The sequence below is a fragment of the Sciurus vulgaris genome, assembly GCF_902686455.1.
Source record: "Sciurus vulgaris genome assembly, chromosome: 10".
Lineage (NCBI taxonomy): Eukaryota > Metazoa > Chordata > Mammalia > Rodentia > Sciuridae > Sciurus > Sciurus vulgaris.
This window is the reverse complement of record NC_136470.1, coordinates 115,051,717-115,079,635: the sequence shown is the minus strand read 5'-3', so window position 1 is coordinate 115,079,635 and position 27,919 is coordinate 115,051,717. Positions and strand designations below refer to the sequence as shown.

The 27,919-nt window shown below is 50.5% G+C and overlaps 1 protein-coding gene and 1 long non-coding RNA gene across 4 annotated transcripts in view; one reads left to right on the top strand and one right to left on the bottom strand.

The window, feature by feature from the left end:
- BSN (bassoon presynaptic cytomatrix protein) overlaps positions 1–27,919 on the bottom strand; it is a 98,252-nt gene that overhangs the window by 10,556 nt on the left and 59,777 nt on the right. For all 3 annotated transcript variants that reach the window (XM_079155421.1, XM_079155423.1, XM_079155422.1), the window contains 3 exons: positions 16,540–17,424; positions 9,024–9,512; positions 1,953–8,597 (listed from right to left, as the gene is read on the bottom strand). In XM_079155421.1, coding sequence (XP_079011547.1) covers positions 1,953–8,597; positions 9,024–9,512; positions 16,540–17,424 — 8,019 coding nt within the window. The remainder of the gene's footprint in view (positions 1–1,952; positions 8,598–9,023; positions 9,513–16,539; positions 17,425–27,919) is intronic.
- LOC306670747 overlaps positions 23,992–27,919 on the top strand; it is a 52,900-nt gene continuing 48,972 nt past the window's right edge. The window contains exon 1 of the long non-coding RNA XR_013766487.1: positions 23,992–24,076. This is a non-coding gene — a long non-coding RNA (uncharacterized lncRNA). The remainder of the gene's footprint in view (positions 24,077–27,919) is intronic.

Below are 27,919 nucleotides of genomic sequence, written 5' to 3'. Positions count from 1 at the left end.
TTGGGATCTAGCAAGTGGCAGGGGCTGAGGGCAGTGGAGGACATAGACAGGAGGAGTGCAGCAGAGTGAATCCTAGGCATTTGGGGAAGGGACATATGTTGACTGAATTTAAGGTGCTGCAGGCTCTGTCTTTTGCTGCTTCCTGCCTCACTCTTCTCTAAAGTGGCATGCTACTCAGAGGCCTGCTCATCCTCCTCCTCTAGTTGTTCTATACTACCTACCGCCAAATCTTCTGGGTGTGCTCTTGGCTCTCCATATTCCCCTGTCAGCCTGCTGTTCTCTGGGGCCACCAGTGGACTTCTGGGTTCTCTCTAGCACTCTAACAGAATGGTTTTCTGCTCAAGGTCCCCTGGCAGCGCCCTCCATGGTGCCCTCCTCACCTGCTCCAGATTCTCTGCACTGCCTGAAGACCCTTTACCTCCAGCTCTTGCCTTCCCAGAATGCCCCATACTTTTGAGGTTCATGAACCACCCAAATTCTCAAAGTATACTAGGGACTGTACCAGGAGTCTTACTTTTTTCTTTTGGAGGTACAGGGAATGCACCAGGGCCTGGTGCATCCTAAGCAGGTGTTTTACTACTGAGTTACATCTCCAGCCCAGGATTCTGACTTTCTACCTTGCCAAGTAACTACATAAAAACCTCCCACCTGCTTTTACCATATGTCATAAAGAAAAAGATAGTGTGCCCCAAATCTCAGAATAAAGATGGGCCTTCAGTGGAATAAATTTAGCTCTTTGAAATTCTCACTCTGTTGTCTGTCTTTTGTTATTTTGGCCACACACCATGAATGCCCATCAAAGCCTAGCCCCACATGACCAGTGTGTGGGACCTGTGTTTCTGGAGTCAGATCTGCCCTACCTCTCTGACCTGCCCTCCTTGGTAGCACAGACTCCTGATCCTATTCCCTCCCCTGCTTGCATACATCAGGACCCATATACACCAGGGTCTATACAAAACAGGGTCCACACAAACCAGTGTCCCCATACACCAGGGCTCTTTTCTACCTACCCCCACAACCATCACCTCCACACTCCATCCCAAGGCTCCTCTTTTATCCTCTATGCAACACAACCAGAAAATGGGCAAATATATTCTATAATGCCTCTGACTATTACCTTGTCTCCCTGTGGTCTCTTTCGTCAGTCTGTAAGCTCACATTGCCTCCCAGAAACTCTAACATACCCATCTTGTAATATTTCACCTGTCTAAAACTTCAAGAGGCTTCCAGGGCCTTTAGGAAAAGCCCACTCTCTTCAGCCTAGTACTCAAAGTCCCTGGCAATAGGTCTTCATAAACCCCATCCTCCCCACCACTGCAGCCCATGGCCAGGTCACTTCTCAGTCCCAGTATATCACTGGAAACTTAAACCACAGACAAGGAGTCTCTGTCTAGAGCAAATACATGTGTAAGCAGAGTTACTGAGGGACAGGTGGGGCAGAAGACATGATGAGTCAGAGAGCACACTGTAGTCCTCTGGATGGCTTTGGGTGTTAGAATGTGGGGCTTGGCTTGCCTTGGGGCAATGGAAGCCTGGCCAGGGCTGGGAAGTGGGGAGCAGTCCAGTCAGAGCTGTTACTGATTTCTCAGGAAACAGCCATAAATGAAGTTTGGAGGGAAAGGTGCCCAAACTAGAGATGAGAGCTGAAGAGGCCTGAAGGGAGAGGTGACAGGGATGAACTAGGGACAGGGTTGTGGAGAGGCTGAGATTTCTAATGGGGTGTCTTGATGAATTGCTGTGGGCCCAAGAATGTCTAATTTTCCTGGGTTGCCCTTGCTGGACTATGGACTCTATCAATGCACATCAAGGAGTCTATTCTTCATCTCCTTCTCCTGGGCCTCTGGAGCCAGAGGTGACTCCAATCCCACCCCAGAAGTACCCCTCCCTTTGGGGGGCCCCTCAGGCTAGGCAGAAACCCCTGTCCCACCCTGGACCAGCCCCTGTGCCCATACCTGGCTACCCAGTCCCCCCTGGTGCTGGTAGAGGGAGAATCTCTCTTTGGAAGACTCCTCGGCGGTAGGGCTGAGGGGCTTAGGGTCAGACAAGGACCGCTGCAGGGTCTTCATGGGGCGAGGCAGCGTCTGCTGGCGGAGAGTGCTGTCAGCTGTGAAGTGCTTCTGAGGACTCACGTGAGCCTTGTTCAGCCTCTCACTGGAAACAAAGGAGGTGTCCAGGAGCCGATGTGGGGACAGGGGTGAGACTGGTGAATAGAGGACCTGGGGAGACTTAGGAGGCTGGCGGCTCACAAGCTGTGAGAGGGACTCTGGGGGCAGGTGGGCCTGGTACCCAATCTCTAGAGGATCCGGCTTCTTTTTTTCAAATCTGCCCAGGGACCCTGGGGTGACGATCTGGATGCCAGGCAGGTAGGGGCTGATGGCAGTTGGCCCTACAAGCTGTGGCCCAGGCACACTCTGGGCCTGCCCATCTGGTTCTGTCTGGCAGGCCAGGCTCTCTCCACGCCCAGTCTTCTCTGGCGCTGATATGTACCTGATGATCTCCACCTTGGGGTCAGTGGCAGCTGTGATGTGGATGGCTGGAGAGACCCTGGGCAGCTGGTCAGGCTCAGTCTGCACAGAGCAGTCACTGATGGTCTGGATGCCCACACTGCTCATGGCCCTTGCAGTGGTGGCAGCAGTGGATGACGAGGCAGTGGCATCATGCTTGCTGTCAGAACCTGAGTCAGAATGACGGGAAAGACGGGACTTACGGCGGCGTACTGGCTGCTCCCACTCAGTATTGTCCTCATCGTCCGTCTGCACACTGCAGTCAGCACTCCGCCGTGTTCGGCGCCGACGATTCAGAAGGTAGCGGCTCTCCCCATCCTCATCATCTGTCTGCACACTGCTGTCTGCAATCCTTCTGACCACACAGGGCTCAGGTCCTGACTCCGGCTCGCAGATATCCCTCAAGCGTGGCATGGAATGCCGTTTCTTGATGCCACTGCGGCCTGCCTCCCACTGCTCTTCAGTCTGCAGTGACATGTCTGAGGCAGAGCTGGGGAGACCGCGGTGCAGCACAGGTTCACGAGGCTGCCCAGGCCCCTCTGGCCCTGCTACAGCAATGAAGGCTGTGTGGGTCAGGGGTGGCCAGTACTGGCCATTCTGGGCCAGTTCGGTGGCACCAGCTGGAGGCCCTCGGGTGGGTGCCTCACAGGTTGCAGGGAAGGGGGTCTTCTGCCTCTGTTTCTGTTCCTCTAACTGCTGCTGGAGCTGCTGTTGGAGCTGCTGTATCTGTTCTAGCTGCAGACGCTGCTGAGCCAGCTGCTCCCGCTGCAGTGCAAACTGAGCTTGGCGTTCCTCTTGCTGCTGCTGCAGTACATGGTGCTTGATGGTCTGCAGCTCCTGCAACTCTCGCTGCACCAGCAGCTGCTCTTCCTCACGATGCCTCTGCAGCTCCACTCTCTCCCGCTCTAGCTCTTCTTGCAGCCGCAGTTGTCGCAGCTTCTCCAACTCTACCCGCTCCCGCTCCAGCTGCAGCAGCTGTTCCTGTTGCTTCCGTTGCCGCTCCTCCTGAGATGCTTCCTCCTTCTCAAGCCCAGTTCTGCTGAGGACCCCACTGCTGCCCCCAGCAGCAGTATCTCCTGGTGGCTTCTGGCCAGGTGGTGGGGCAGTGGCTGGAGCTACTGCAGACTCCTTGACAGCAGTAGGTGCAGCTGTGGAAAGAGGTTCTTCCCGTGCAGCCCCTGCTGGCAATTCTGGCCTTGGTGGGCCACCTACCCCTGGAGCCTTGGTAGCAGGTTTCCCCAGGTAGACAGGCCCCTCAGCAGGTGGGACACTAGAAGCAATGGGGAATCTACTTGGTGCAGGATATCGATACAGCCCTGTAGGTCCAAGAGGTACCCGTGGAGCAATCATGGGCACACGTGTCAGGCTGGTAAGTGGCACGGCTGTGACTCCACCAGATGCATAAGGCCTATACATGCCACCACGCACCATGGGTCGCAGTACGGAGGCAGGCTGGGTGGTGATAGGCAGAGTTGCAGCAATTGGAGTATTGATAGTTGAGTAGATCATGCCATCAGCTGCACGCACTGTGGCTGTGGATGGCATCAGCTGTCTGACTGCTGTTCCCTGACCTGCTGTAGGCCCATACTGGGCCAGATTCCCAGGGCTTAAATGGCCCTCTGGGAAGGTAGGGTTGCCAAGAAGGCCAGGTCTGAGGGGAGCCAGACCCTGCGGAGCACTGAGTCCAGGCCCATGCTGGGGCTGGTATTGCACAAGGTCAGGGCCACTGCCACCACTGCCATGCCGCCCACCATATTGGTCCATAGAGTTGAGAGCAGCACACATGCGGCTGATCTCGCGGGCTGTGGTTGCACTATACTGGGCCAGACTGGCTTCCTGAAAGCCAACTGTGTCTCCCCGTGGGCCATACCTGTGATCTGAGTAAATGTTCGATACCGAGCTATAGCGCCGCATGGGAAGTGGGTGAGTCAAAAGGTCTGTGGGATGGCGCAGGTCTGTGAAAGAGCCATACTGCAAGCCCTGTCCTATGTAGCGTCCATCTGCAAAGCCCAGGCTGTAGGAGTGTTTCAGGGAGCTGAGGTCCATGGCTGAGTCTCGTCCAGGGCCCTGCAAGAGCTGCCCCAACCTGTGAGCATGGTAGTTGAGGCCAGCCTCAGCCAAATTGGTGTCAGACATGGAGGAATACAGCCTGCCAGGGAGGCTCTGTGGGTAGGGCTTCTGTTCTTCATGGGGCCCAGGCCCCACTACTCCCTGTATTCGGTAGGTGGGGGGCTCAGGGGCCTCAGGGTCCCGGGGACTATAGAAAGGGCTGCTTCTTTGCCCAGGAGGGGCAGCATCTGCCACACTCTTCTCAGGTGCACTGGGGGCAGAGTGGAAGGTGCCAGTGCAGCTACTGCCAAAGGGGAACTTGTAGACCATGTCACAGCATGCTAGTTGGCTCTCAGGCCTCATTCCAGTAAGGTCCAGGGCACCTGCAGAGTCCTCTGGGAGTAGTGTGGTCACAGTACCTGCTGTGCCCTCTCCCATCTGCACCACCACTGTATGTGGCTTCCTGGCACCTGGCAGAGCATGTGATCGAAGCTCTGCAGGAGTTGCCCGATGGGATTCGGCACCAGGCTCTGTCATTGGACCTGGCTTGAGGCTTACACTCTGGGCAGCGCCCATCTGAGTGATCAAAATGTCCCTTCTGGCCAGAGGTGCTACCTGATTGGGCAGATTATATCTGGCAAACTTGGCCTCTCTAGGTCTTCCTCGGGACCCACCTCTGTATGGTGCTGTCTGGACAGCCTGCTCTACTTGTTTGACCTGGGCTAGGCACACAGGGCTACCTGAACCCTGACCAAAGTCCAGCCGGCTCTGGAAGGGGTCTCCATACACTACAGGCTGCTTTTGCTGAGCCATGAGCACAGATGAGGCCATGGTGATGCTCACAGTAGTGGCAGTACCAAGGAAGGCATGGGTCTGCTCCTGGGCATTAAGGTTGATAACCAAAGGCTGCACAGTGGTTGACTGCCGTCCTGAGATTGGATCCAGAGCAAGGCCATACTTCCTTGCTTCCACAGCGAGAGAGGTCAGATCCATGCCTTGGTCAGTGAGGATGATAGGTGTGGGCTTGACAGCTGTGCGGAGGTCTACTACTGCACTGCCAGGGGGCCTGGGGCCTGGTTCAACTCTAGATGTTCCAGGGACAGAGGAGATCCGGCACAGGGAGATGTTTTCGGCAGGAAGGGCACTCCAGCCATATAGTGCCAGGGGCCCATCTGCACCAGCACTGGGTGCTCTTGGAAAGCCAGGTGGCTCTGGGGGCAGCTGAGACACACTCGGCGGTGTTGTCTGGCTGTAGCTGTGGGCGGTGGGCTGGGTGTCAGTAGGTGAGCATAGTGGGGAGGTGGAGGCACTGGCATGTACCATCCTGGTCTGACTGGAAGCATCTGATGCCAGTGTGATGACCATAAAGGGAGCCTCCTGAGAAGTCTGCTGCCACACCATGCGAGGTGTGCTGGGCTGGTGTGGTGTTTGTGTGCCCTGGGCTACCATAGGGGTGGGAGTGGGAGCACCAGGGCTCCGTGGCATGTCTGGAGCAGGGGTTGGGCTTGGCGTCTGTGTAGAGAACTCTGCTGTAGCCCTTGAACCCAGCTTGCCTGGAAAGAATGTGGGGCTCTCTGAGGGGGAAGACGGGGAGAGAGGTGGGCTAGAGCCTGCAAAATAGGAATACATCCGGGAAGGTTGAGGAGTACTAGCCTCAATGTCATTCCCACTCAGGGGCTTCTCTCTGGCAGTCCATCCACCAGCAGCAGGGCCACTGGGGGCCTGGGGTAGCTCCTCAGTTTGGGACCCATAGTTTGCAGTGGTTGGACTTTGTCCATAGCTGTGGACTGTGGAAGATGGTGAAGGACTGCGCTCGGAGCTGGCTGGGGAGGTTGGAGTCATGTACACTCTTGGCAGGCTGGCTGGACAAGGAGCCATGGCTGTGGTGGCTGGGGTACCATGGCCCTGGGAGAAGGACATGCCTACCTCAGAGGCCGAGCTGGGGGAGGCAGCAGAGCTGTGCATCTTGAGGAGTTCCTGAGGCTCTTTTGCAAAGTGTTGTGTGACACGGACATCAGGAATAACTCGGCCCCCACTGCTGTCTGAGGAGGTAGAGGTAGAGAAGGACACAGGGGCAGCAAGCTGGGTGGGACTGGTACCAGGGGTAAGTGGGCCTCCATTTTGCTTCATTGGGTCCATATATGCACTCTCAGCATTCAGAAATTGTTTCTCCTTCTTCTTGTCCTCAGTAAAGGCTAGGTCCCGAGAGGAAGCCTGCCGCATGCAGACTATGCTCTGTGATGTCTGAAGGATCTCCTCGTATACAGCTGCTCCCAGGCTGGTTGTCATGCCCTCTGTAGCAGGTTGAGTAGCCCTGCCATAGTCATGGTCTGGGGTGTCTTGATATTCCAAAGAACCCTGGTCCACAGGGCCTGTGGGCTGAGAGGGTCCCCCATGGGGGCCACGGGCCCCTGCCACCTGGCCCTGTTGACGCTGGAGAAGTTCTGCTTTTCTCATCATCTCCTCATAGGCCTCCTCAGCACTCTTTAGGGGCCGCCCAGAACTGGGAGTGGTGGAGCTGCCTGAGGGCGTCTCAGTTGGTGAGTAAAGGGACATGAAGGTAGGCAGGTTGTATTCACTACCTGACTTGTAGAGCCGGGTGGGGCCACCATCCAGGGCCTCAGCCTCTGAGTCCAGGGAGGGTGAGGGTGAGTACTCAGAGCAGGAGGAGCGGTGTAGCTCTTCCATCTCAGCAGCCTGCCTCAGCTCCTCTGTGGGGGATGCATCCTCAATAGGTGACAGGTTACTGGGTGGTGTCTTGGAGCGCTCACGCCGCCGCTGGGCCCGTAGCTCTTCCTTGTCACGCCGTGTCTTGCGAGCTGTGCTGCGTATGCGCTGCTGTTCCACCTCACGCATCTTCTCCTGCTCACGCAGCAGCTCCTCTTCTTCCCGCAGCTCCTCCTCCTCCGAGGAGTCCTCAATGGTGGGCAGCAGGGGTCCATGGGATCGATGCCGGGCCTTGCGCTGCTGCTTAGCTTCTTCTAGCCGTTGCCGGCGGCTGGGGCTGCTGTCACTGTCCTCTTCTAATGAGGACAGGGAGGTGGGAGAGGTGCCTGATGTATAGCTGGGTGTGGAGGCAGGCAGTGTAGAGGAGTGTTCCCCACGGGATCGGTCCTCAGGCGAGCCTGTCAGGCTCTCCATCTCCAGCTCAGGCTCCCGGTCCAGGCTGGAGTCAGGACCTTGGCCCAGGTCTAGTTCATGGCTGTAGCTGCCTGTGCTATTGAGCTCAATTGTCTTGAAGCGGCGGAGCCCACCCTGCAGGGCTCCACTGCCATCAGTGGCCTCTGCTGGGCCTCCCTCAGGGAGCAGCTCCTCATAGCCTGTGGTGGCATTGTGGGGCAAGCGCCTTTTAGGCAGTGCTACTGGTTCTTGGCTAGGCTCAGGCCTGGGCCTGGTACCAACCTTCTGGGTGCCATGTTTGGCCAGGCCATGCCCCGAGATGGTAGTGTCATCCTCTTCCAGGTTGTCTTCCTCAGCACTCATCTCCAGGATCTGCCGTCGCATGAATTCCTCATCAGTCAGTTCTGCTGCTCGGGTTGGGGGCTGGGGTGGAAGAGGGGACAGGCCACTCTCACTGCTGTCTTCCACGTAGTCATGTCTCAGCTGGCTGCCAAAGTCATCTGAGGACTCAGCTGCATCCTGCTGCTCCCTCTGGTGCCACTCCAGAGAGTCTTCCTCTTCCTCCAGGATATCCTCTAGCTCTTCATCGGAGTCAAAGGCCTCAGGCATGATGGACAAAGAGTGGGGCCGCCGCTTCTGCTCCTCAGCAGTGCTGCTGCAGGGTGGCTTGCTCTGTTCACCACTGGGGGTCACAGCCTGGGCCTCCAACAAAAGTCGCACGCTACTCCCCACCTTTTGGAGCTCTGAGGGGCTGGGTGGGCGTGGCCCGGTCACCCCTGCACTGTCCAGCTGCTCCACTTCTTGCTGCACAACGCCTGTGATTTCACTCTGGGAGCTAGAGATGCCATCAGAGGAATAGCCTGTGTCACTGAGGCTCTGTGGGCTCCGAGACAGGTCCTGAGAGTAAGGCTTGCCCACTGGTTCCTGCAATAGGGTGAGAAGCAGGCACTGACTCCCAGCCCTCCCTATCAATCCCCGGGCCCTGGGGAAAGGTCACTACCTCTCAAGAGTTTAGAGCCCACCAGCTACCCCATCCCTCAGTCTTTGAAAAGTTTCCATGGCAAGCTCAAGCAGCCTAGATCTTCAAAGAGAAACTTTACTAAATCAAAGGGTGTCAAAATCCAGCAAAATATCCAACAGGGTGCCATTCACAGGACCAGTCTCAATCTTGGAGTCTCTAGGCCTGCTGAAACCTCACCTAGGCTTTCCTTCTCCTGGGGCATTCCTACTCTCCTCTGTGCCCCTAGGGACCTATCCCAGGCCTATATTCTTAACTCCCCAGGAAAGCAAGTCCTTCCCCAGACTGTCTCATCTGAAGACTAGGGACCCTGGGAAATAAACAGGACTAACCTCTGCCTCCCCACCCTTGGGAGCTTCTGGAACAGCCTTGATGACAGGAGTGGCAGGTTCAGTCCTCTTCACTCCACTCTTTAGTTTAGGAGTCCCAGTGGTTTGAGTAGTCTCTGGAGGTGGCTTCAGCACGGGCTCAGTTTTAGCAGGGACTCCTGTCTTCTTTTCCTGGGCACTGCTTGGGGGCTTGCTGGGTTCAGAAGCCTTGAGGGGCTTGGCCTGGGGACTGACCTTGGTGGGCAGGGGGCTGACCTTGGTGGGCAGAGGGCTGGCCTTGGTGGGTGTGGGACTGGCCTTGGCAGGTAGGGGGCCTGATGGCTGGCCCAGTCCCTGTGGCCCTTTCTGCTTCAGAGGGACTGCTACAGCTACACGGTGAGGGGCTCCTGCAGGGGGCTGCTGTGAGGTGTGAAGCGGCAGGGGGGTCTGCTCTCCCAGGCTGCCCTCCATTAGCCGCTTAGTTTGGCAGTTCAGACAGAGCCACTCGGTTTTCTGCAAAGAAATAGGAGGGAGGTTGGTGAAAATCACATACATTAAAGTTCTCTAAGAGTATTTCCATTACTATTTCTGTAAACTTAGGGAAGAAAAAGTCTTTTAAAGCATGACACCAAAGGTAAAAGGAGGAAAAGACTGATAGATTTAGTGCCCCAAATGATAGACATCCCCATCCTTAAGATGAACATATAAAGTCAAATTGGAAATGTCCAACCAAACAGAAGAGTCCCTTTCTTAACCCATAGAGAACATGGGGACAGAAAAAGAGAACCAAGGAGCAAGGAAGGCCAAAAGCAGTATAAGGATCTGGTTCCAAGTACAACTGGGGTTCCAACCTAGGGAGCAAACTGCCCCTTGGGGGCTGGTTTGGAGTCCAATAGTCAGGAGTTCATGCAGAACAAGAATGGTATCTAGATATGGAGAGCATCCTGGAGATAATGCCTTTCTCCGGCCTCCTAAGTCTCAGGTCTGACACCATTCCCCTAACACTTCCTCAAGTATGGACTGTACTAGGCAGCAGCAGGCTCCAGGGGACAGATTTCCTGGGATAAGCCTTGATTTTGTTATTATTTTGTTAGTACTGGAGAATTGAACCCAGGGGTGCTCTACCACTGAGCTATGTCCTCAGCCCTTCTTATTTCTTATTTTGAGACAGGTTCTTACTGAGTTGCCCAGGATGCCCTTGAATTTGTGATTCTCCTGCCTTGCTCTCCCTACTAGCAAGGATTGAAGGACTATACTGCTGTGCCCAGTGAGGAGGCCCATTTGGGGCAGGGCTGAGCAGTCCTTCCTTTTCACACTCCCAGTCCAAGTCGCCCTAAGATGGATAAAGAACTTCAGGCTTCCCCCTGCCTTCAGTTCACTGGATTGTTCCTCTGATGAAGACGAGTATGGTAGCCCTTGATTTAAGAGCCCTATGCCTTTCTGAGCTGGGTTGGGATAAATTCTTGACCATCAGTCACAACTATCAGGGTCATCTACTGTTTTAGGCCCAGAACTGAGGGTCAAATACATAGTCATGACTAAGTCAGAAACACAGACAAGGACCGACATGCATCCTTCCTGGATACCACAGCTTCCCAACAGGTCTTTATAAGTATAACATGGATATCAATGGTAAAATCCTTAGAACACCATAAACCAAGTCTAAGTCTTCCAGCCTCAGCTGGTTATACAGGGGGAGGGCTTGGGAATTCCTGGATCCTAAGTGGATGACTCCTGTAGAAGATCTCAGGCTGACAGGAACATGTCTCCCAGGATCCTCCTCCAAGATCAGTATTTGAGTCCTTGCCCTGGCTCATGTGTGGTAGTAGAGAATGAGGGTTACAGCATAGCCCAGAGCAGGGCCCTGCTGATATCTGCGTCTTTTCTTTCTCTTTGAGTGTAGAAGCTTGGCACTCCTTCCTTTTTGCTGCTGTTCATCCTGGGCACCTAGACACTCAGGCTCCATCAGCAGCTCTGCCACTAGGATGGGCCATTATGAGAACCACAGGGTCACAGAGCCAAGGTACAGATAAAGGAGGTAGCCCTTGGCCTTTGCTGCCCTAGGTAGGCCAAGAGCCTCAGTATGCTCACCTCTCACACTGTCTCTGGGCCCTAGCCCATGTGGCAGGATCCCATGTCAATGATTCTGCCCTGGTTTCATGCCCACAGAGTTATATTCCACATCCTTTCCCTAAGCCCCAGCAGAAGCCAGGCTGGTCAGCAGGCTAGGCTTTGGTGTTTGTTGAGAAATAAAGCTGCTCCACAGGATAATTATTCTGGGTGGAGGCTACTTCCCTGAGGCTGAAATTCCTGCTCCTTGCTGATATCTAACCCTTGCACAGTCTTTGGCAGAAGAGCAGGGCAGTATAGGGGGATACTTCAGAAAGCCTACATGTATGTACTTACCCTGCTCCCTACAGGGACCAGCCTAGAACCACTCCAACTCCCTTAGACCTTATCTGATGCTCTAAGTGTCCCTCACACAAACCCCTGCAAGTTAATATAAGCTGACCTTTGGCTGGGTCTTAGGCTCACTAGGCCTGGCAGGTCCATTTCAGTCAGGTGTTTGAGGTGCCTGAAGACAGTACTGGACAAGGGACCCATCCCTGTGATGAACATGGCATGGGAGAGCACAGAACCTGATTTAAAAATCCCAGCCCACGTGCCCCATCATTCACCTAGTAATATAATGGAAATATCCTATGTCAGAGAGGACTTTGAGAGGCCAAAAGGACCCTGGGAAGATGAGAGAGAGTTCTGGAAATGAGAAAATAGCCCCTTCTCCAGTCCCTGGATAAGCATGATGGGGTTAGGATCTGGGCCCAGATAGGGGGCTGGCCCAAGGCAATGCTGCCCTGACTATACCTTAGTTCTCTGCACACATCCATCTAGGTTAGGCCTATCACAGTTAAATCATCTGCCCCAGTTCATCTTGGTGGCTTAGAACCCCCCAGACTCCACCTCTGGCCTACAGACTCTACCCCAAAAGAAACAATCTAAATGAAGTAAGGGTACCTTGGAAGGGTGGTCTGGATGGAGGAGGCAATTCCAATGCCAAATGCTCAGGGGCAGCCCCTTCAGAGGTCTGCTTACCTGAGCTCATGTGCACTAACCTCAGAAGAGCCTGTCACCCATGGTCACATGCTCTCTGGGGCTTTGTTCCTTCACAGGTTTATTTCTGGTGACAGCCAGGTTGCAGAAAGCTGCCTGGTCGGCTCTTTGCTCTTGGCTCTGCTATAGCAAGCAGTGAGAAAGGAAGGGCTAGCAGGAGGAGATGTGTGAAGTAAGAACTAAAAATAAACACTTGACCTGGCTGCTAGAGGCCCTTCCCCAGCCCTCTGGGAATGGGAGAAGTGTACAATGCATTGGGGCTGGTAGGGGTAGAGCCAGGAGAGACCTGGCACAGGCCCAAGTCTTTTGTGGACTGGGGATCGGTGGAAGCAGGTCATGTCAAATCTCTGTGCCTGGGGGGATGAACACAGTTGCTGAGGTCCCAATTCCCTTATTCACTCTACTATCATCTCCTTTCACCCCAATGAGTCCCACCTCTACACCTGATTATTCATTCCCTTGTTCTTCCACTCAGTTATTCACTTAATAATTCCCTCACTTCAGTGTTTATTTCCTCATTTGTTCTTTCATTCACTTGCACATTCTTATATTCTTCATGGAGCTCTATCCAGTCCCAGCCCTGGGGCATCTGCTGCTTTCTTGCCTTTGTTTAACCCCTTTGGCAAGTGGACAGAGGATGGACAATGGAAGTTCCGATGACAACTTCTGCCTTACCTCTCTCTCTCCAATCCTTTCTGGGTATAGGAAGGTCTAAACCCCACAAGGACAATCACAACCTCAAGGTGTGAGATGTAGGTGTGCATGTACCAAATGTAGCTTGGTGGTTCAGAGTATCACTGTTCAGGGTAAGGAAGGAGAAGTGAGTTGACAGAGAGAGTTGATAGGGCATCCTACATGTATGTGAGACCTTCTGGAACCACTAGCTAGTGTGGCCTTGTGGGCTAGGGGAGATGAGGGGAGCTGCCCTGTCTGCATTCAGCCAAATGAGCCCATAGTCCATACATTCTCCTCATTTGTGGATCTGGCCTGTATGCTAGTTGGGTTATGGTGACACCATAACTCTTACCAAGTTGCCTGCACATCCTCAATCCCATTGCCAAACCAGAGGGCAGTGAATGAGAATCCCAGAGAAAAGAATGCTCAGAGGTAAAGACCCTGACCCTAGGTCACAGACATGGCCATCACCAGTATTGCTGTTCCTCTCCTGACTCTGTGGTATGAACATGTGTCCATGTCTCTCTCCCTTATCCTGGACATGCATAAGACTCCTCCTTTCTCATCCTCTGTTCCCATAAGAAGAATCCTCCCTGGCATTCCCAGTATGCGCCCTTGTGGCTAGGCTGGGCTTCCTTCATGCCCTAATACTAAATGTGTTCATTCCTGTGTGGTGTCGCTCATGAGACCAAGAGCTTGCCTTGGCCACAGTATCCATTCCCACACAGATAGTGAGAGGTTTGTGGGGACATTTCCTCCCCCTTATGGAGACAGAACACTTTGGTTCTAATCTCTTGGCTCAAGGACCGACCACATCAGGCCTTGGGTGAGCACTGGAGGTACAGCATCTTAGAAACCTAAGAAGAGCATTACAGCCCCCATTCCACATGGAGGAGACAAGGCCCCCTAAGGTCACCAATCCAGAGGCTCCCTGAGGAGGACCAAGAGCAGGGGGAGATGCTGGGCTCATGCCTGATGTCCCTGTTGTAGCCTCAGCTCATAAGTCTAGCCCAGCCTCAGATTGGACACATATCAGGCCCTTTGCTCATAGAAGCCCGGCTTCTCAAGGATGCAACAGAAATTTCAACAATAATTATAAGATAAAAAACTAGAAGTGTTACTGTAACAATTCCAATTCCACTAATTTCTTTACATAACTATTTTGAACTGAAAGTCAATTAAAAATTAAGCCAGAGGATACTGTTATCCTTCAAAAACATAAATAGGTTTTAAAAAGTTGGAATCAACAACTCTTAATTATGAAATGAGTCACTAAATATCACTATGATATTTTTCAAAGGAAATTTCAAAGGGAAAAGGGGTCCACTTTTACTGCCTCTACTATTAATGCTCTGGACTTCTTATCTAGAAAGAAGAAAAAAGATTTTTATAGCTCAGAGCTGTTGAGGAAAATTCCCAACCTATTGGTGCACAGTGTTGACTCTGACCTCAGGTGGACTCTCAGCAGATCTAAAGGTATGTTGCGAGCTATGAATAGGGCTCTCCTGGTCTGTCCCTCCCTCAAGCCCCTGGCCTTTGTGCAGAGCTACTTGTCTCTCTGCCTCACACTGTGCACAGAGACAAAGAACAGTCACTGAACCTGGTAGGCTGGCCTGGGCCAAGCAAGGTGTCGGGAGAGACAGCCACAGCACAACCCATAGGAACTAGAGAAGGACCTACTGGCCTTTTCACATCACTCCCAAGGCAAGACATTGGGAACAACAGGCAGGGAAACAGAGGACTTGACTTGGGGAGGAGTAAGGATAAGGACACCCATCAGTTTTGCTTTCAGGTCCATGAACACACCAGACCCTGTGGAGGAAAGGGCAATCCTGGTCAAGGAGGTAGCAGTGGGGCAGAACATGGAAAAACTGGGACCTGGAAGGGGGTTGGGGGCAGTGCTGGTTAATGAAAAGAGAAACACTGGGAGCCAAGAAGGCCAGTAGCAAGCAGCTAATGAGAAACCTAGATCAGAATCCAGAATCATCATCTAGAGTCAGCATGTGACTAAAACACTTTTGTTTGGGCTGATTCAGCACTGCCAGTGGCTTGTCCCAAGGGCTGCCAAAAGGAGCTGTCAGGAACATTTACGCTACTAGACAGGAGCAGTTTCATCTTCCCTTAGTGCACATCCTGTTTAATGGGAAAACAGGGGCTGACAGGTCTCTTGGGGACAAGGATCTTCCAGGTCAGGCCCTTAGTGACCATCAAGGTTCATGGTCCCTTAGAGTCAGAGTACCTTACCAGCAATGAGCTCATGGCTGGAGTTATCTGGGCAAAACAGTCAGCTGGGATTTCCTTGGCCCTGTGGTAACCCCTTAGTGAACCTATCCTGCTCTACCAGTTAGGCAAGCTGTCTTCCAGTGAGCCATTGGGCCTAGAATTCAGGGAGGTAGCAGTATGGGGCCTGGAGGTCCAAGTACGCATCACATGAGGAGGTCAATTATCTTTCTCATGCTTGGCCATTCCTGCATGTTAGAAAATAAGGCCTGTGGAGGCCAAAGTATTCTTCCTAGTCATATTAGATAGCTCCTATGGGCCCCATGGAGGCCTGGCCCAAGGGAAATCAGAATAAGTTAGTAGAGAGATGATGGCAACACCATGCTCTTTTCTCTTGTCCCATCCTAGGTCAGTAATTGTTTGCACTCCTCCCTACTACTCCTACCCATCAGCCATGCCTGCTTAGTCCAAGAGCCCAAAGGTCTTAGATGGCTGTCTACATGCAAGATTCATGAGCCTTGGCTCAATATTTGCCTCACAAGACACACATCACCTGCCAAGATGAGTCAGTCATAAACCTTGAGAGGACATACCCAGCTATGCCAAAGGCAGACATCATGAGGTTCACATGGGTCGCCTGGGCAAAAAAGAGTGGGTAATGGAGTTAGGGGAGAAACAGAAGCAGCCTCCAGGCCTAGGATGGTCCATCTGTGCACAGGTACCCCAACCTTCTAGACATTCCAGGCTGAATTCCAAACTTCCAAACAACACTGAGCCTAACACTGGGCCTCCTGCTCCCCTTCACTTAGTCTGCACAATGCCAAGTACCCTTCCTTGGAGCAGACACTGCAGAGAGACTGGCCCCAATGCCAGCTCTTGTTTAAACTTTCCTGTGGTAAGAATTGTTTTTCTAACTATCCTCATAAGCATCCTCTCTTGACCAAAGAGAGCCCAGGCCCAGCCAAGGGAAAATACGTGAACCAAAGTATGACTTTGACAAGTATACATTCACATCCATGACCCTCAGAAGAGAGGATCTAGTGTGGATACCAGCTGAGGGGAGCCTGGGCAGTGGGACATGGTCCACTTTGCTATGAAAAAGTCTCTAGTCCCATCCTGGACATGGAGTATAACCCTCTATCCCATGGCTCTTCAATCCCCTATTCTTGTGAGGGTCACAGATGAAGGGCAGGAGGGAAGATTCCCCTGAGCAGGAGAGATGGGTATCTTTCATCAGGGAAATGCTCATGGTAGCTGGAAATAGGAAGGTCAGCCAGTCAGAGGGAGTAGGCACCATTATCCTCACCTCACCTTCCCAGTGAGGCCCTCCTGTGTCACAGAGTGGAAGGATTGAGGCCTGAGGCAGGGGCAAGAAAGGGAGTGTAGCCCCGCTGTAGCATTAGCTATTATAGCCAGTCTCACAATAGCTGCAAACCCAGCTCTCCACACTCCTTCTGGTTCCCATGCTCCCCCTTGCCCCAGGACCTTGTCCTCACCAAAGCTCAAGGGAGCATGCTTGGCCCAGATCGCTTACCTCCACAAGGTGAGGCGTTGGGTTGAAGCCACACAGGTTACAAACCTGGAGCTTGCAGGTGGTACAGGTGTTATAGTTGGCTGGGCCCTTGCTACCCACATTGAGCTCAGCTTGGCACAGTGGGCAGGTGGCCTTTTCTTTCGGCATGGTCTTTGGCTTGGCAGCAGCTTTGGGTGCTGCCTGATGTTCTGCTCTGCCATGCTTTGGACTGGTTGTTCCCCCAGTTTTCGCTAGGGCTCCAGGCCCAGATCCAGGACCTGTTCTAGCCCCAGGCTCAGTTTTGGCTCCAGGTGTTGGCCCAGGCCCAGGCCCTGAGCCTGGGGGTCTTGGGCCAGCCTCCTTGCTGGCATCACTGAAGACAATCTTGGGCGGTCCCTTGCTGGGTGAAGGCTGGCTCTGGGGATCAGCCTCAGGCTGCACAGACATGAGGGTGCTCGCTTGGGTCAGCAGTGATGCACCAAGGCCAAAAAGCTTCCCGGTGAGGCCCTCCTGGGTCTGCTCGCCAGCACCAAGCCCAGAGGGCACCGTGGTGGCACTTTTGGCCGAAGCCTCTCCTGCAGATGGCCTGGGCTCAGCTGTAGAAGGCTTGGTGGGGAGAGGGGGCTGAGGAGATACCCTCCCCACCTCTGAAGGGGAAGCTGCTTGGGCAAGCCCCGGCACTGAGGTGGCCCTGGCTGTCTCAACCTGGCGAGGGCCAGGTTGTGGGCCCCCTGGGACCCAAGATTTCTCTTGTTCTGGCTTCCCCAGTGGCTGTTTGGCTGGGGAATGGGCAGGAGATAGGGATGGAGAGTGTAGCTGCTGCTGGCTCTTGGAGCGAGGTGCAGTGGTCATGTCCATTCCCAGAGCCCTCTGCATCTGACAGTTCAGACAGAGCCACTCCTTCACCTGAGGAGAGAAGCAGTACAGTCAGCATTGTGACCAATACCAGCAGTGTTCATGGCCCAGGTCAGTGCAGGTCTCATTGGCTTGGTTCTTAGCACTCAGGTGTGTCTGGGCTGCCAGGGGGCAGGGCTAAGGCAGATGACACTTCTCTGCCCTCTAGTTGCTGCCAGGCACATGTGGCAGAGCAGAGGCAGTCTAATCCTCCCCCTCCCACCCCCAACCAACAACTCTCCACCTGCCAGACCCTTCTGATCCAGAATCCTCCCTGCTGTTCAGCAGTTGTGCCTCTGATTGGTGTGTACAGCAATCCATCTTCAAGTCCCACCTCACCAATCCATGCTACCACTATCCTCTTTGGAGGATAGCCTTGAACTGATCACTCTCCTTCCCCTGCTGCCACCTTCTGGCCAATTCTATTACAGCAGTCAGAGTGACTTTAAAATGTAAACCAGGAGGGAAAGCATGGTCTAGGGCAATAGGTATTCCATAAAAGTTTGCAGAATGAGTAACTAAAGAATGATAGGTGAGAGAGGGAGGCACAGGGGATTAGAAAGAAACCACGGTTCCCATCCTGGAGAAGACAGATAAATAATGAAAAATCTGGAGAGCAGAATAAGTGAGGAATAGTAATGTGATATAAATGACTAAGTAGAAATGAAATAAGACATTTTTCTTAAGGAAGATGAATTTGTGTGTGTGGTGATGGGGATTGAACTCAGGTTCTAGGTAAGCGCTCTACAACTAAGCTATACTCCCAGTCCCAAAAAGACAAATTTTTAAAGAAAACGAGAGGATTTCTGCCTCTAAGACAATGACACATGTTGCTAAACATGTAGTTTCTCTTTGCCATGAGCCAGTACAAGGAAGGACATGTGACTTGCCACCAAGACCAATCAGAGCCCTCCATATCACCTGTGTGGTAAATAAACAATAGGAGAGAGGAGCTTTTTTCTTTTTGTATTACTAGTTAGAAGGATGTAGACTTGAAATGGTCAGCAGTGTTCTCTCCCAAAGTAGAGATATCAAGAATTAAATCAATAGGCAGTGGGTGGAGCCAAGAAAAGGAGAAAGGAGCAGATCTGATGGCTTCATTTACTTCCCTTAAGTCTACCCTTGGACTTAACAGTTACATGAGCTAGTATTATTTTTTTACTAGTCCAATAAACCCACTTATAAATCAGCGCATATCACAGATTCAAACCACTCTAAACAGTTTCTCATCATATTGCAGGATCTCTTTACCATGGCCCCATTTGCCATCCTTCCTTCTCTCTGGCCTCTTTTCTCTCCATTTCCACTTGGAGACCCACTGGGCCCACTGCTTTGCCAAATGGTCCTTGAAGCTGCTCATTTCTGAACCTGAGTTTTTGGCTCAGCTCACTTCATAGGTCTCAGATCAAGCATTACTTCCTCATCATTTCCTCCCCTGGTCACACAATCTAGAATACACCCCAGGCACTCTCCATCATGTCACCTGACTTATTTCTTCACAGTGCTTATTTTTTTTCCCCCAAATCATCTACTAATTTGTTTCCTGGGTATCTCCTGTCCTCCTAACCAGTCCTTGAGCTTGAGTGTACAGGTGTTCTCAGGCCTGCACAGGTCCCACAAGGCTGAAGTCACAAGATTTGGTGTCTTGCTGAGCAGAGACTGGAAGCCAAGGATGTTTTCATGTCTGTAGTTCAAGCCAAAGGTTCTGAATGTACCCTGGTAGCAGACATCACACACACACACACACACACACAAATCTAGTCCTGGGACAGAAAGCCCCTTCTGTTTACCCTCAGGTGTGCTCCAGCCCTGCTCTCTGCCACAAGGTCCCAGGTCTGCTACACTGCTTCTGCTGCTGGTGCAGGTTGACTTGCCAGATGGGAAGCATGGGCTCAGGCATTCTGCCCAACAGTCCAAAAGCAGCACCTAAAAGCTGCATTTTGGTGAACATCCTCTAGTGCCAAGCAACACAGACAACATGTTCACAGGCATTCTCTCATTTTGTCCTCATAGTAGAGAAAACTAAGGGCTGAGACGATTTAGCAACATGTTCTTGTGGTCACCCTGTTAGCAAGTGTTTCTGCTGACTAGACTGACCCTGACAGCCCTCGCCAGCTCTTGATCCCCAGACTGGTTGGCCTGGAGCCCAGTGAATTCTGCAGTTCCACCTCTTCTAAAGGCCACTTGGCTTCAAGTAGGCCTAGTCAGAGGCCTAGAAGTTGTACCTGAAAGCACTGGCAGAGTCTCCCAAGGCCAAGCTTGGTTCTAGAAACTCTAAGAACAGTGGGGTGGAAAGTCAACTCCCAGCTGGGAACTGTTAACTCATGTGTATTTTAAGACTCAAGACTGTTTTGTCTATGTTGGGGCAAAGAAAGCCACAGATAAAACATTTCAATCCCCAGGAGCCAGTCTAAAGACCCCTCAAGAAAGTTCATCATGCACGAGGAGAGGATCATTCCCATCAAAGTGTGAAGCACAGTGATGTATGCCTGTAATCCCAGCTACTTGGAAGGCTGAGGCAGGAGGATTGCAAGTTTGAAGACAGCTTTGGCAACTTTTAGCAAGACTTTGAGTCAAAATATAAAATTAAAAGGGCTAGGGGGTGTAGTTCAGAGGTAAAGTATCCTTGGGTTCAATCCCCACTACTGTAAAAAAATAAGATAAAATAAAAGGAAATTTTCAAGTGCAGTTAGTTGATTCTGCTTCCCTCTCTCTCTCTCTCTCTCTCTCTGTGCGTACGTGTGTGTGTGTGTGTGTGTGTGTGTGTGTGTGTGTGTGTTTGGATGAGTGCATCCATGTGCACATGCATGCTGGGGATGGAAGTCACAGACTTGTGTATGATAAGTACACATTCTGCCACTGAGCTACATCTCCAGTCCCTCTGCTCATCTTGAGAGGAACTCTGGGAGGGTCTTTTCCTTTAGACTCTGGTCCAGGGTGGCAGCCACAAACTCAGTTCCTGCAGTGGGTGCTCAGCCACAACCAAGGTCCCTTTTCTGTCATGAACCTGTGGGCTGCAGACTGACATAAGGTGAGATGTTCTAAGGAAGGGGTACCTGGGAGGTAAGTTTCCTTGTCCTGGGACTTTGGGGTGACTCTCCCTTGGGTCCTGGACAGGGCTGAACAAAGGCATGTGCTAAAACTCTTATCACTTATCACTAGAAACTTTCTCTCCCCAGCAATCCCCCACCCCCAACCCCCATCACCTAGGCTGTGTCACAGGCATCTCACTTAAAATAGAAGTTCTTCAAGAAACGGCTGCAACGCCCCTCAGTGACTCATCTCCCAGATGGGCACAGCTATTTCTATCCAGCCTCTTCCAGACAGCAAGGAGCTTTGACCATGTCCTCCCCCATCCCCTCTCAGGCTCAAACCCAGGCAGACAGGCCCAGCACATAAATCCTCCTGAGGAAGACACTGGCTGAGGGAGCTCTCTGAACTGGCATGACCTCCCTTTCTTTGTTTCCCCCATGGGTCCCCAGAAATTTACAGGTAGGGGCCCATCATCAGTCTCTTTCTCCCTATTCCAAGGTCCCTACCCCCATGCTAGGGAGATAGAGAGAGATGATATACAGGATGGATATATAAATGGAGAGTCCTGTGGCAGATTTCCCTGGCCTTGGGGACCAGTAGCAGTTAGAGCCTTCCTTAGCTATATACAGTGAGGCCTCCTGTGGCTCCTAGGCAATATCCAAGCTGGCTGTCCCTCCAATCAAAGGGACTAACCAGTATGACAGAAAATCTCTTAGGGTCTTACTGGCCTGAGATGGCACTTGGCCAGAAGCTTTGCGGGCCTTATGCCTAATTCCCCAGGACCCAGAAGTAGAGCTGGGGGGTAATTTCCTGAGCTATCCTGAGGGATGGATGGCTCTGACAGAAAGTAGCTGTTATCAAATTAACTCTTCATGCCAACAGGATTGCAAGTTTGAAGTTAGCCTTGGTAACTTTTAGCAAGCCCTGTCTCAAAATATAAAATAAAAAGGGCTGAGTGGGCTGGGCTGTGGCTCAGTGGTAGAGCACTTGTCTCACATGTGCAAGGCACTGGGTTCGAGCCCCAGCACCACATAAATAAATATTGTGTCCACCTACAATTTAAAAAAAAAAAAATATATATGTGTATATATATATATATATATATACATACATATATATGTGTGTATATATATATATATATATATATATATTATCCCCTCTCAGGCTCAAACCCAGGAAGACAGGCCCAGCACACAAATTCTCCTGAGGAAGACATTGGCTGAGGGAGTGTCTATATATATTTTTTTCATATATAAATATATAAATATTATATATAAATTTATATTTATATATAAATATAAAAAATATTTATATTTATATATAAATATAAAAAATATTTATATATATATTAAAAATATATATATATATTTTAAAGGACTGAGGGGACTGGGGGGTGTGGCTCAGTAGTAGAGTGCTTGCCTAGCATGCATGAGGTGCTAGGTTCAATACTCAACACAACATATAAAAATAAATAAAATAAACTTGTATCCTTGATTTAACTCCAGTATCACTGAAAAGAAGAAAAAAGTGGGACTTCCTAAGGACAGTTCATTCTGCTTATCTGTGTGTGCTCAAGCACACACACAGAGACACACACATAGATTAGCAGAATGATGGGCCCTTGGGAAATCAGAGTCTTATTCCCATCCTACCACCTCAGAGGGCTGGCAGGGACCTTCATGGAGGCCCATGCACTCTAGTCTAGTGCCTGGCAGTAAGGATGGGAAAGCTCAGTGTGATATGTAGGGTCAAGAGGTGGCCTGGGAGGTAGGAGACGCAGAAGCCATAAGAATATGACTTATGTGGCCCTACTTCTGTAGTGTCCCTGCCCACTCTGCCAGGAGCCTGCTGGGGTCTGGAAAGCTGGGTCCAGTGGACTCCGGAGAGAACTTTCTCCTGGAGAAGGCTTTCCCATTCCCAGTTGCTCCTTCAGTCAAACTTTTCAATATGCAGAAGGTCAGCTAAGGAGTTCACCAAGGATCCAGAGGCTTAGGGACCAGACCAGAGCCTCTGTAAACCCTGAGTGAATAAGCATCCATGAGTGATGTCTGCAGTGGCCACTCCCTTCTGTTCCTTCCATCAGTCTCTGAGGCAGGGAGGAAAGTAGGCACAGTTCTGGGAAGGGTTCTACATCTTCCTTCCCAGCAGGGACACTGGCAGCTCCAGACAGTGGTTTCAGCCTCACTTGCCATATCTGGACAGGATGCTCCCAGGGTAGAGTCCTTCTCACTGTCAAAAGGCTACCAGAGAACTGAGAACCCCAGCAGTAACAGGTTATTTTCCCACTTCCCTCCTCCTGCCGCTACCAGCAAGGAAGGAGTATCGCTGATGTACGTCACTCAGCCTTCCTTCCTGTGAAGAACAGCAACTTGCCTCTGAGCCCCAGCCCTCCCTGGGAGAGCAGGCATTGAGTGTGTCAGATCACTCAGCACTGACATCATGCCTGTACCACATTCATGCTTTCCATTTTGGTACAAGTTGAAACATCACAGAAACAGCTCATAAAGGAAACTTCCCTGCTGGTGCCAAATCCAGAGGTTCCTGCCTGGCCTTGCTGGCCAGTATGATTCCATGCCCTTCTGGACTATGAGTCATTGGCCAGGTCTCAACAGAACACACAACCCCCCAGTCCCTGTGGTCCCTGAACAACTAGGGCAGGGCAGCAGGAATGCCTGTACCCTCACACTCCCAAAGTACTGGACATATCATCCACCTCATCCTGTACCTGTTATGCTACCTCACCAACAGTTTGCTTTACCTATCAGCTGCCTGACCTCAGACTTACATAGTAAGTACCACAAGTAACCTTCTCAAAGGGTAGGGACATATTCAACCAGAGTTGTACTAGCTAGGCATGGCCAGGGCCCTGAAGGAGGCATGGGAAACCTGCCCCTCCTCTGTGGCCAGGATTTGTGGAGTTGGGGTGGAACCTAATTGCTCCATGAGGCTGCAAGGCCTCACTGACCTGGAACTCCACAAAGAGGAAACTCTCCATTCACTCACTGATCCCTAGTCATATCTGCCTCTCCACCTCCCCATATTCCTCAACTCCTACACTGCTCTGAATGGCCTCCCTTCTCACCCACCAGTCAGCTTCCCCACATCCTCCCCACACATGCTGCTCTTGGTACCCAGTCCCACTCTCCAGAGACTACACTGCTTGAACTTACCTCAGCCTCTCTTTAAAATTCTGGGAACCCTTAGCTTTGCTATCCTACCTAGCTGCCCTTCTCCCCTTTCAGATCCTGTTTCCCTCCAGGCCCCTTCATTCTGGCCTCTCCTTCTAGAAAGTCCTTGGCCTTTGTCTCCTAGGCTTCCACTGAACCTACCCACACTGTTACTGCAGATGACCCACAACCCCCATGGGGCTGACCCACCGGATGCCTTCTCAAAACTCACTGAATGGTATATTTAAGGTCTGTACATTTCATTAAAGATTTATCTAAAAAATAATCTTAAATAAATACTGAACTCTAGTTAATGATATACTAGTTGAAGTAGTTATTGGGAAGTATGCTGATATCTGAAAAATACTTCAAAATTCAACAAAAAGACAAGATGAGTGGAAATATGAACAGAGAAAAGGATGGGTACGTGGTAAAGCCAGGAAAATAATGAGTTAACTATAAATGTAAGTGGTGGATTTATGGGTATTCCTTGTATAATTCTTTCAACTTCTCTATAGGTTTACAATTTTTTTTTGTAATTTGATGTTGAGAGAAGAAAAAAATGTCCACCTGATTATCCTGCGTTGCTTCATCAGCAAGGCATTGAGAGGTCTTCTGATGAGCTCCCGGTGTCTTTGTTATTGAGTTGTAGGACTTCTCTGTATATTCTGGATATCAATCTTTTATTAGATATATTATTTACAAACATTTTCTCCCATTCTGTGGGTTTCCTGTCTACTTCATAACCCAGGGGGGCACTTAACCACTGAGCCACATCCCCATTCCTTTTTTTGTATTTTATTTAGAGATAAGGTCTCATTGGGCTGGGGAGATAGCTCAGTTGGTAGAATGCTCTCCTCAGAAGCACAAGGCCCTGGGTTCAATCCCCAGCACCGCAAAAAAAAAAAAAAAAAAAAAAAAAAAAAGGTCTCACTGAGTTACTGAAGATGGCTTTGAACTCACAATCCTCCTGCTTCCCACTCCCGAGCTGCTGGGATCACAGTTGTGATGCCACCATGAGCGGCCTCTTTTCTATTTCTGATATACAATGACATACAAACATTTTAAATTTTCACAAAATTCTTTTTGTCTGTTTTTCTTCTGTTGCCTGTGCCTTTGATGCCATATCCAAGAAATCACTGCCAAATCCAATATCATAAAGGTTTTGCCCTATGTTTTCTTCTAAGAACTTTAAGTTCAGTTCTTATGTTTATATTTTTGGTTCATTTGGGGTTTTTATATATAGTTGGTATAAAGCAAGGGCTCAATTTTATTCTTTTGCATGTGGATATCCAGCTTTTCTAGAGCCTTTTGTGTTTTTCCTGTTGAAAGGTCTTGGTACTCTTGTCAAAATTAATTGGACCATATATGTGAGGTTTATTTCTATGTTCTCTATCCTATTCTATTGGTCTGTATGTCTGTTTTATGTCAGTACCACACTCTTGATTACTACAGCTTTGTAGTAAGTTTTGAAATCAGGATGTATGGGTCCTTCAACTTTGTTACCTTTTAAGATTGTTTTGGCTATTTGAGGGTCCCATCAGAGGGGTGGTTTTAAATGCACATCTGACCTTTTTACTGCCACTTTTCAAAACCCTTGAGATGGCATCTGGAGACATCAGCAGATCCAGAAGAATCTTCATATCTTATGGTCCTGGTTTATGGCATCCCAGCTTTCCTAGACCTGGCTCTATAGTCTAATGGCCCCTCCTTGTAGAAACTCCCAAGAGTCTCCTCACAGTATTGCACCAACTCACCCCTACTTCTTCCTGGTCCTCTCCAGGTGTGTCTGTGTTCACTTATGTGGTTACTGGTGGAAGGGCTGCCTCCTGCACTGGCCTGAAGTTTCCACAGGGCTGAGCAGCATGTCTGCTTCACTTCTGTTTATTTCTGTTGTGTCAAGAACATTTCCTGGCTTATCACAAGGACTCAAAAGGCATTTGTTGAGGGAGGGAAAGATGAGAAGGGAGAGGGTGACAAGCAAGCCAAAGGTTGTACAGAAGAAATAGTAGATATAGCAAAACCAAGAGGTTACCAGCCTGTCAATCCTCAGCACCACATAAAAATAAATAAATAAAATAAAATAAAAGCATCGTGTCCATCTATTAAAAAAAAAAAAAAAAAAAGAGTTTACCAGAACAAAACTGATTGCCTTACTAAGATTTCTTGTTCTATGCTTCTTTCTGCCTCTGGATTTTTCTCTCTCACCTTCCTTTACTACCTTATCCCTCTTGTACCTTCTTCCCTTTCTTCCCACTCCTACTTTATTTACTTATTTCTCTACTATCTTCATTCCCTTTTCATTGTGTTTCCCTTGCTCTCACATGTAAAAACAAGAGTTTTGGGAATAAAATATCACATTTTTTTGTTCTGAATTAATTCCACATTCATTCTCATTTGAACATATAGCCCTCTTTTACAGCTACAAAGCAGAGTTCTATGCCTGATGGTTCTAATCACCAAACAGTTCCTACTCCAGCACAGTTATCTCTTTCACATGTCCCCAGTGGCTCTGGCCTCAACCTATAGTGGTCCAAGAAAATAGCTAAGTCCTATCTCTTGGGCACATATGAGGATGTGTACTAGCACCAAGGATGACTGTCTCAGGGCTAGCTGAGGTTTGGAGCACATTTCCCTATTGACTGAAAATTTGTTTGGGTCCAAGTCACTACTCTAAGGAAAACTGCCTGAATATTAGACATAAAGTAGGTGAAAAGGTCTCCTGAAGGGCCTGCCACCTGAAGGTTCACTTCAATTTTATTTGGCGTCAGGGAAGAGAAGGTTGGGTACAAGTACAGATAATTCCTCCTGGGCAGAGTAAGGAAAAGGACACCTTTGTCTCTCCTCAGCACACTGCAGGTCCCACATCCTTTAACACCTGCTCCTCAATCTTCACTGGCCCAAGTGGTGGTGTGGTCAGGAGCGGGCAGAGGAAAGGGGGCAAGGCTGCTGGCTATAGCAGAGGAATCTGTGATGAACTCCTAGCATCACCCCTAGGCCATCTGGTGTCCTGGCCCTTGCTGGAAAGGAGTAGGATAGAGTCAGGAGAGAGAGGCACATAGTCATGTGCTGGCCCTCTTCTTTCTCCACACCACTCAGCCTGGATAATTGCCTCTGCTGGAGGCTTACCATCAGGGTAGGGGTAGGAGGCATGGTGGGTTAAACATCCCTGGTGTGGTCTCAGTATAAGACCAAACCTTGGAGGTCTAAGGAAGACTAGAAGTTTTCTTAGAGGGGCTTATAAGTCTTACTAGAAGGGGCTTGAGAACAGATGGACTGCTGGACTGGCAGGTTGGGGATGGGGTGGAAGCTCTGTTGCCTGCCATTGGAGAAAAGCATGATACTCCCAGACACAGGCTGTAGTCCCCCTTCAGATAGTGCTCTGGGAAGATTCAGCCTACGTGTACAAGCAGGCATAACTTTGCACTGTACTCACTCCTGGGCTACTGCTCTGAGGGCAAGAACAGACTGATCTAAAGGAGTCCCACACTGGAATGTGCTATGGGGGTGGCTCTGAGGCCAACAGAAGTGGGCTGTGCTACCCCAGGTCTCTGCTCACATTCTCCTGCAGCTCACTCCCAGCCCACTACCCACTCCACCTTGCCTGCTATCCTCTGCCCAGCTGGCATTTGCCTACGCCTTATCTCCTACTCCCAGCTACCAGAATAGAGCCCTGACAACAGCCACAAGAGCCTACATCCTGGGGCAGAAAAGAGTGGCTGGCCCAAATGTAATTCTCTGAAGACTGGAGAAGTGGACTAACAGGACTATACTGGTAAAGGGCATCAACAAAGCTCCTGAGGCCAGTCCTTGGACTTCTGAGAATTCTGATATTCAGGAATTCAGTACTTGTCCAAATCCCACATAAGGAAGAGAACAGGAAAACTTTTCTTTCTTCTTCCTTATCACTGGGCACTGAATACTAACACCTCTGGCCTCCTGATGTCAGTGCATTGTCAGAGGGAGGGTCTCTTGTGAGTGAGGAAGGATGTGCAGATTCCAAAAGGAAAACTCCCTAGTCTTTTGCTATGGTTTCAAACAGATGAAATTATTTACCTGCCTGAGCTATCAGAACTGGAGAAATCCAGAAAGACACAGTTTCCACCAAAAAAAGTGTCTGGTCCAGCTCCATTAGCTCCAGACCAGCCTCAGCCCAAGTGACAGTGGGCCATGGATGGGAGAAAATTGGATACTGAGCCATTGATTCTGGGTTGCCAGTTCTTTTGCCAGAATGATCCAGAATAAGCCAAGACTTCCTAGGACTCAAGTCCCTTGGTCTGTAAATAGGGAGCATGCTCTGAGTTCCT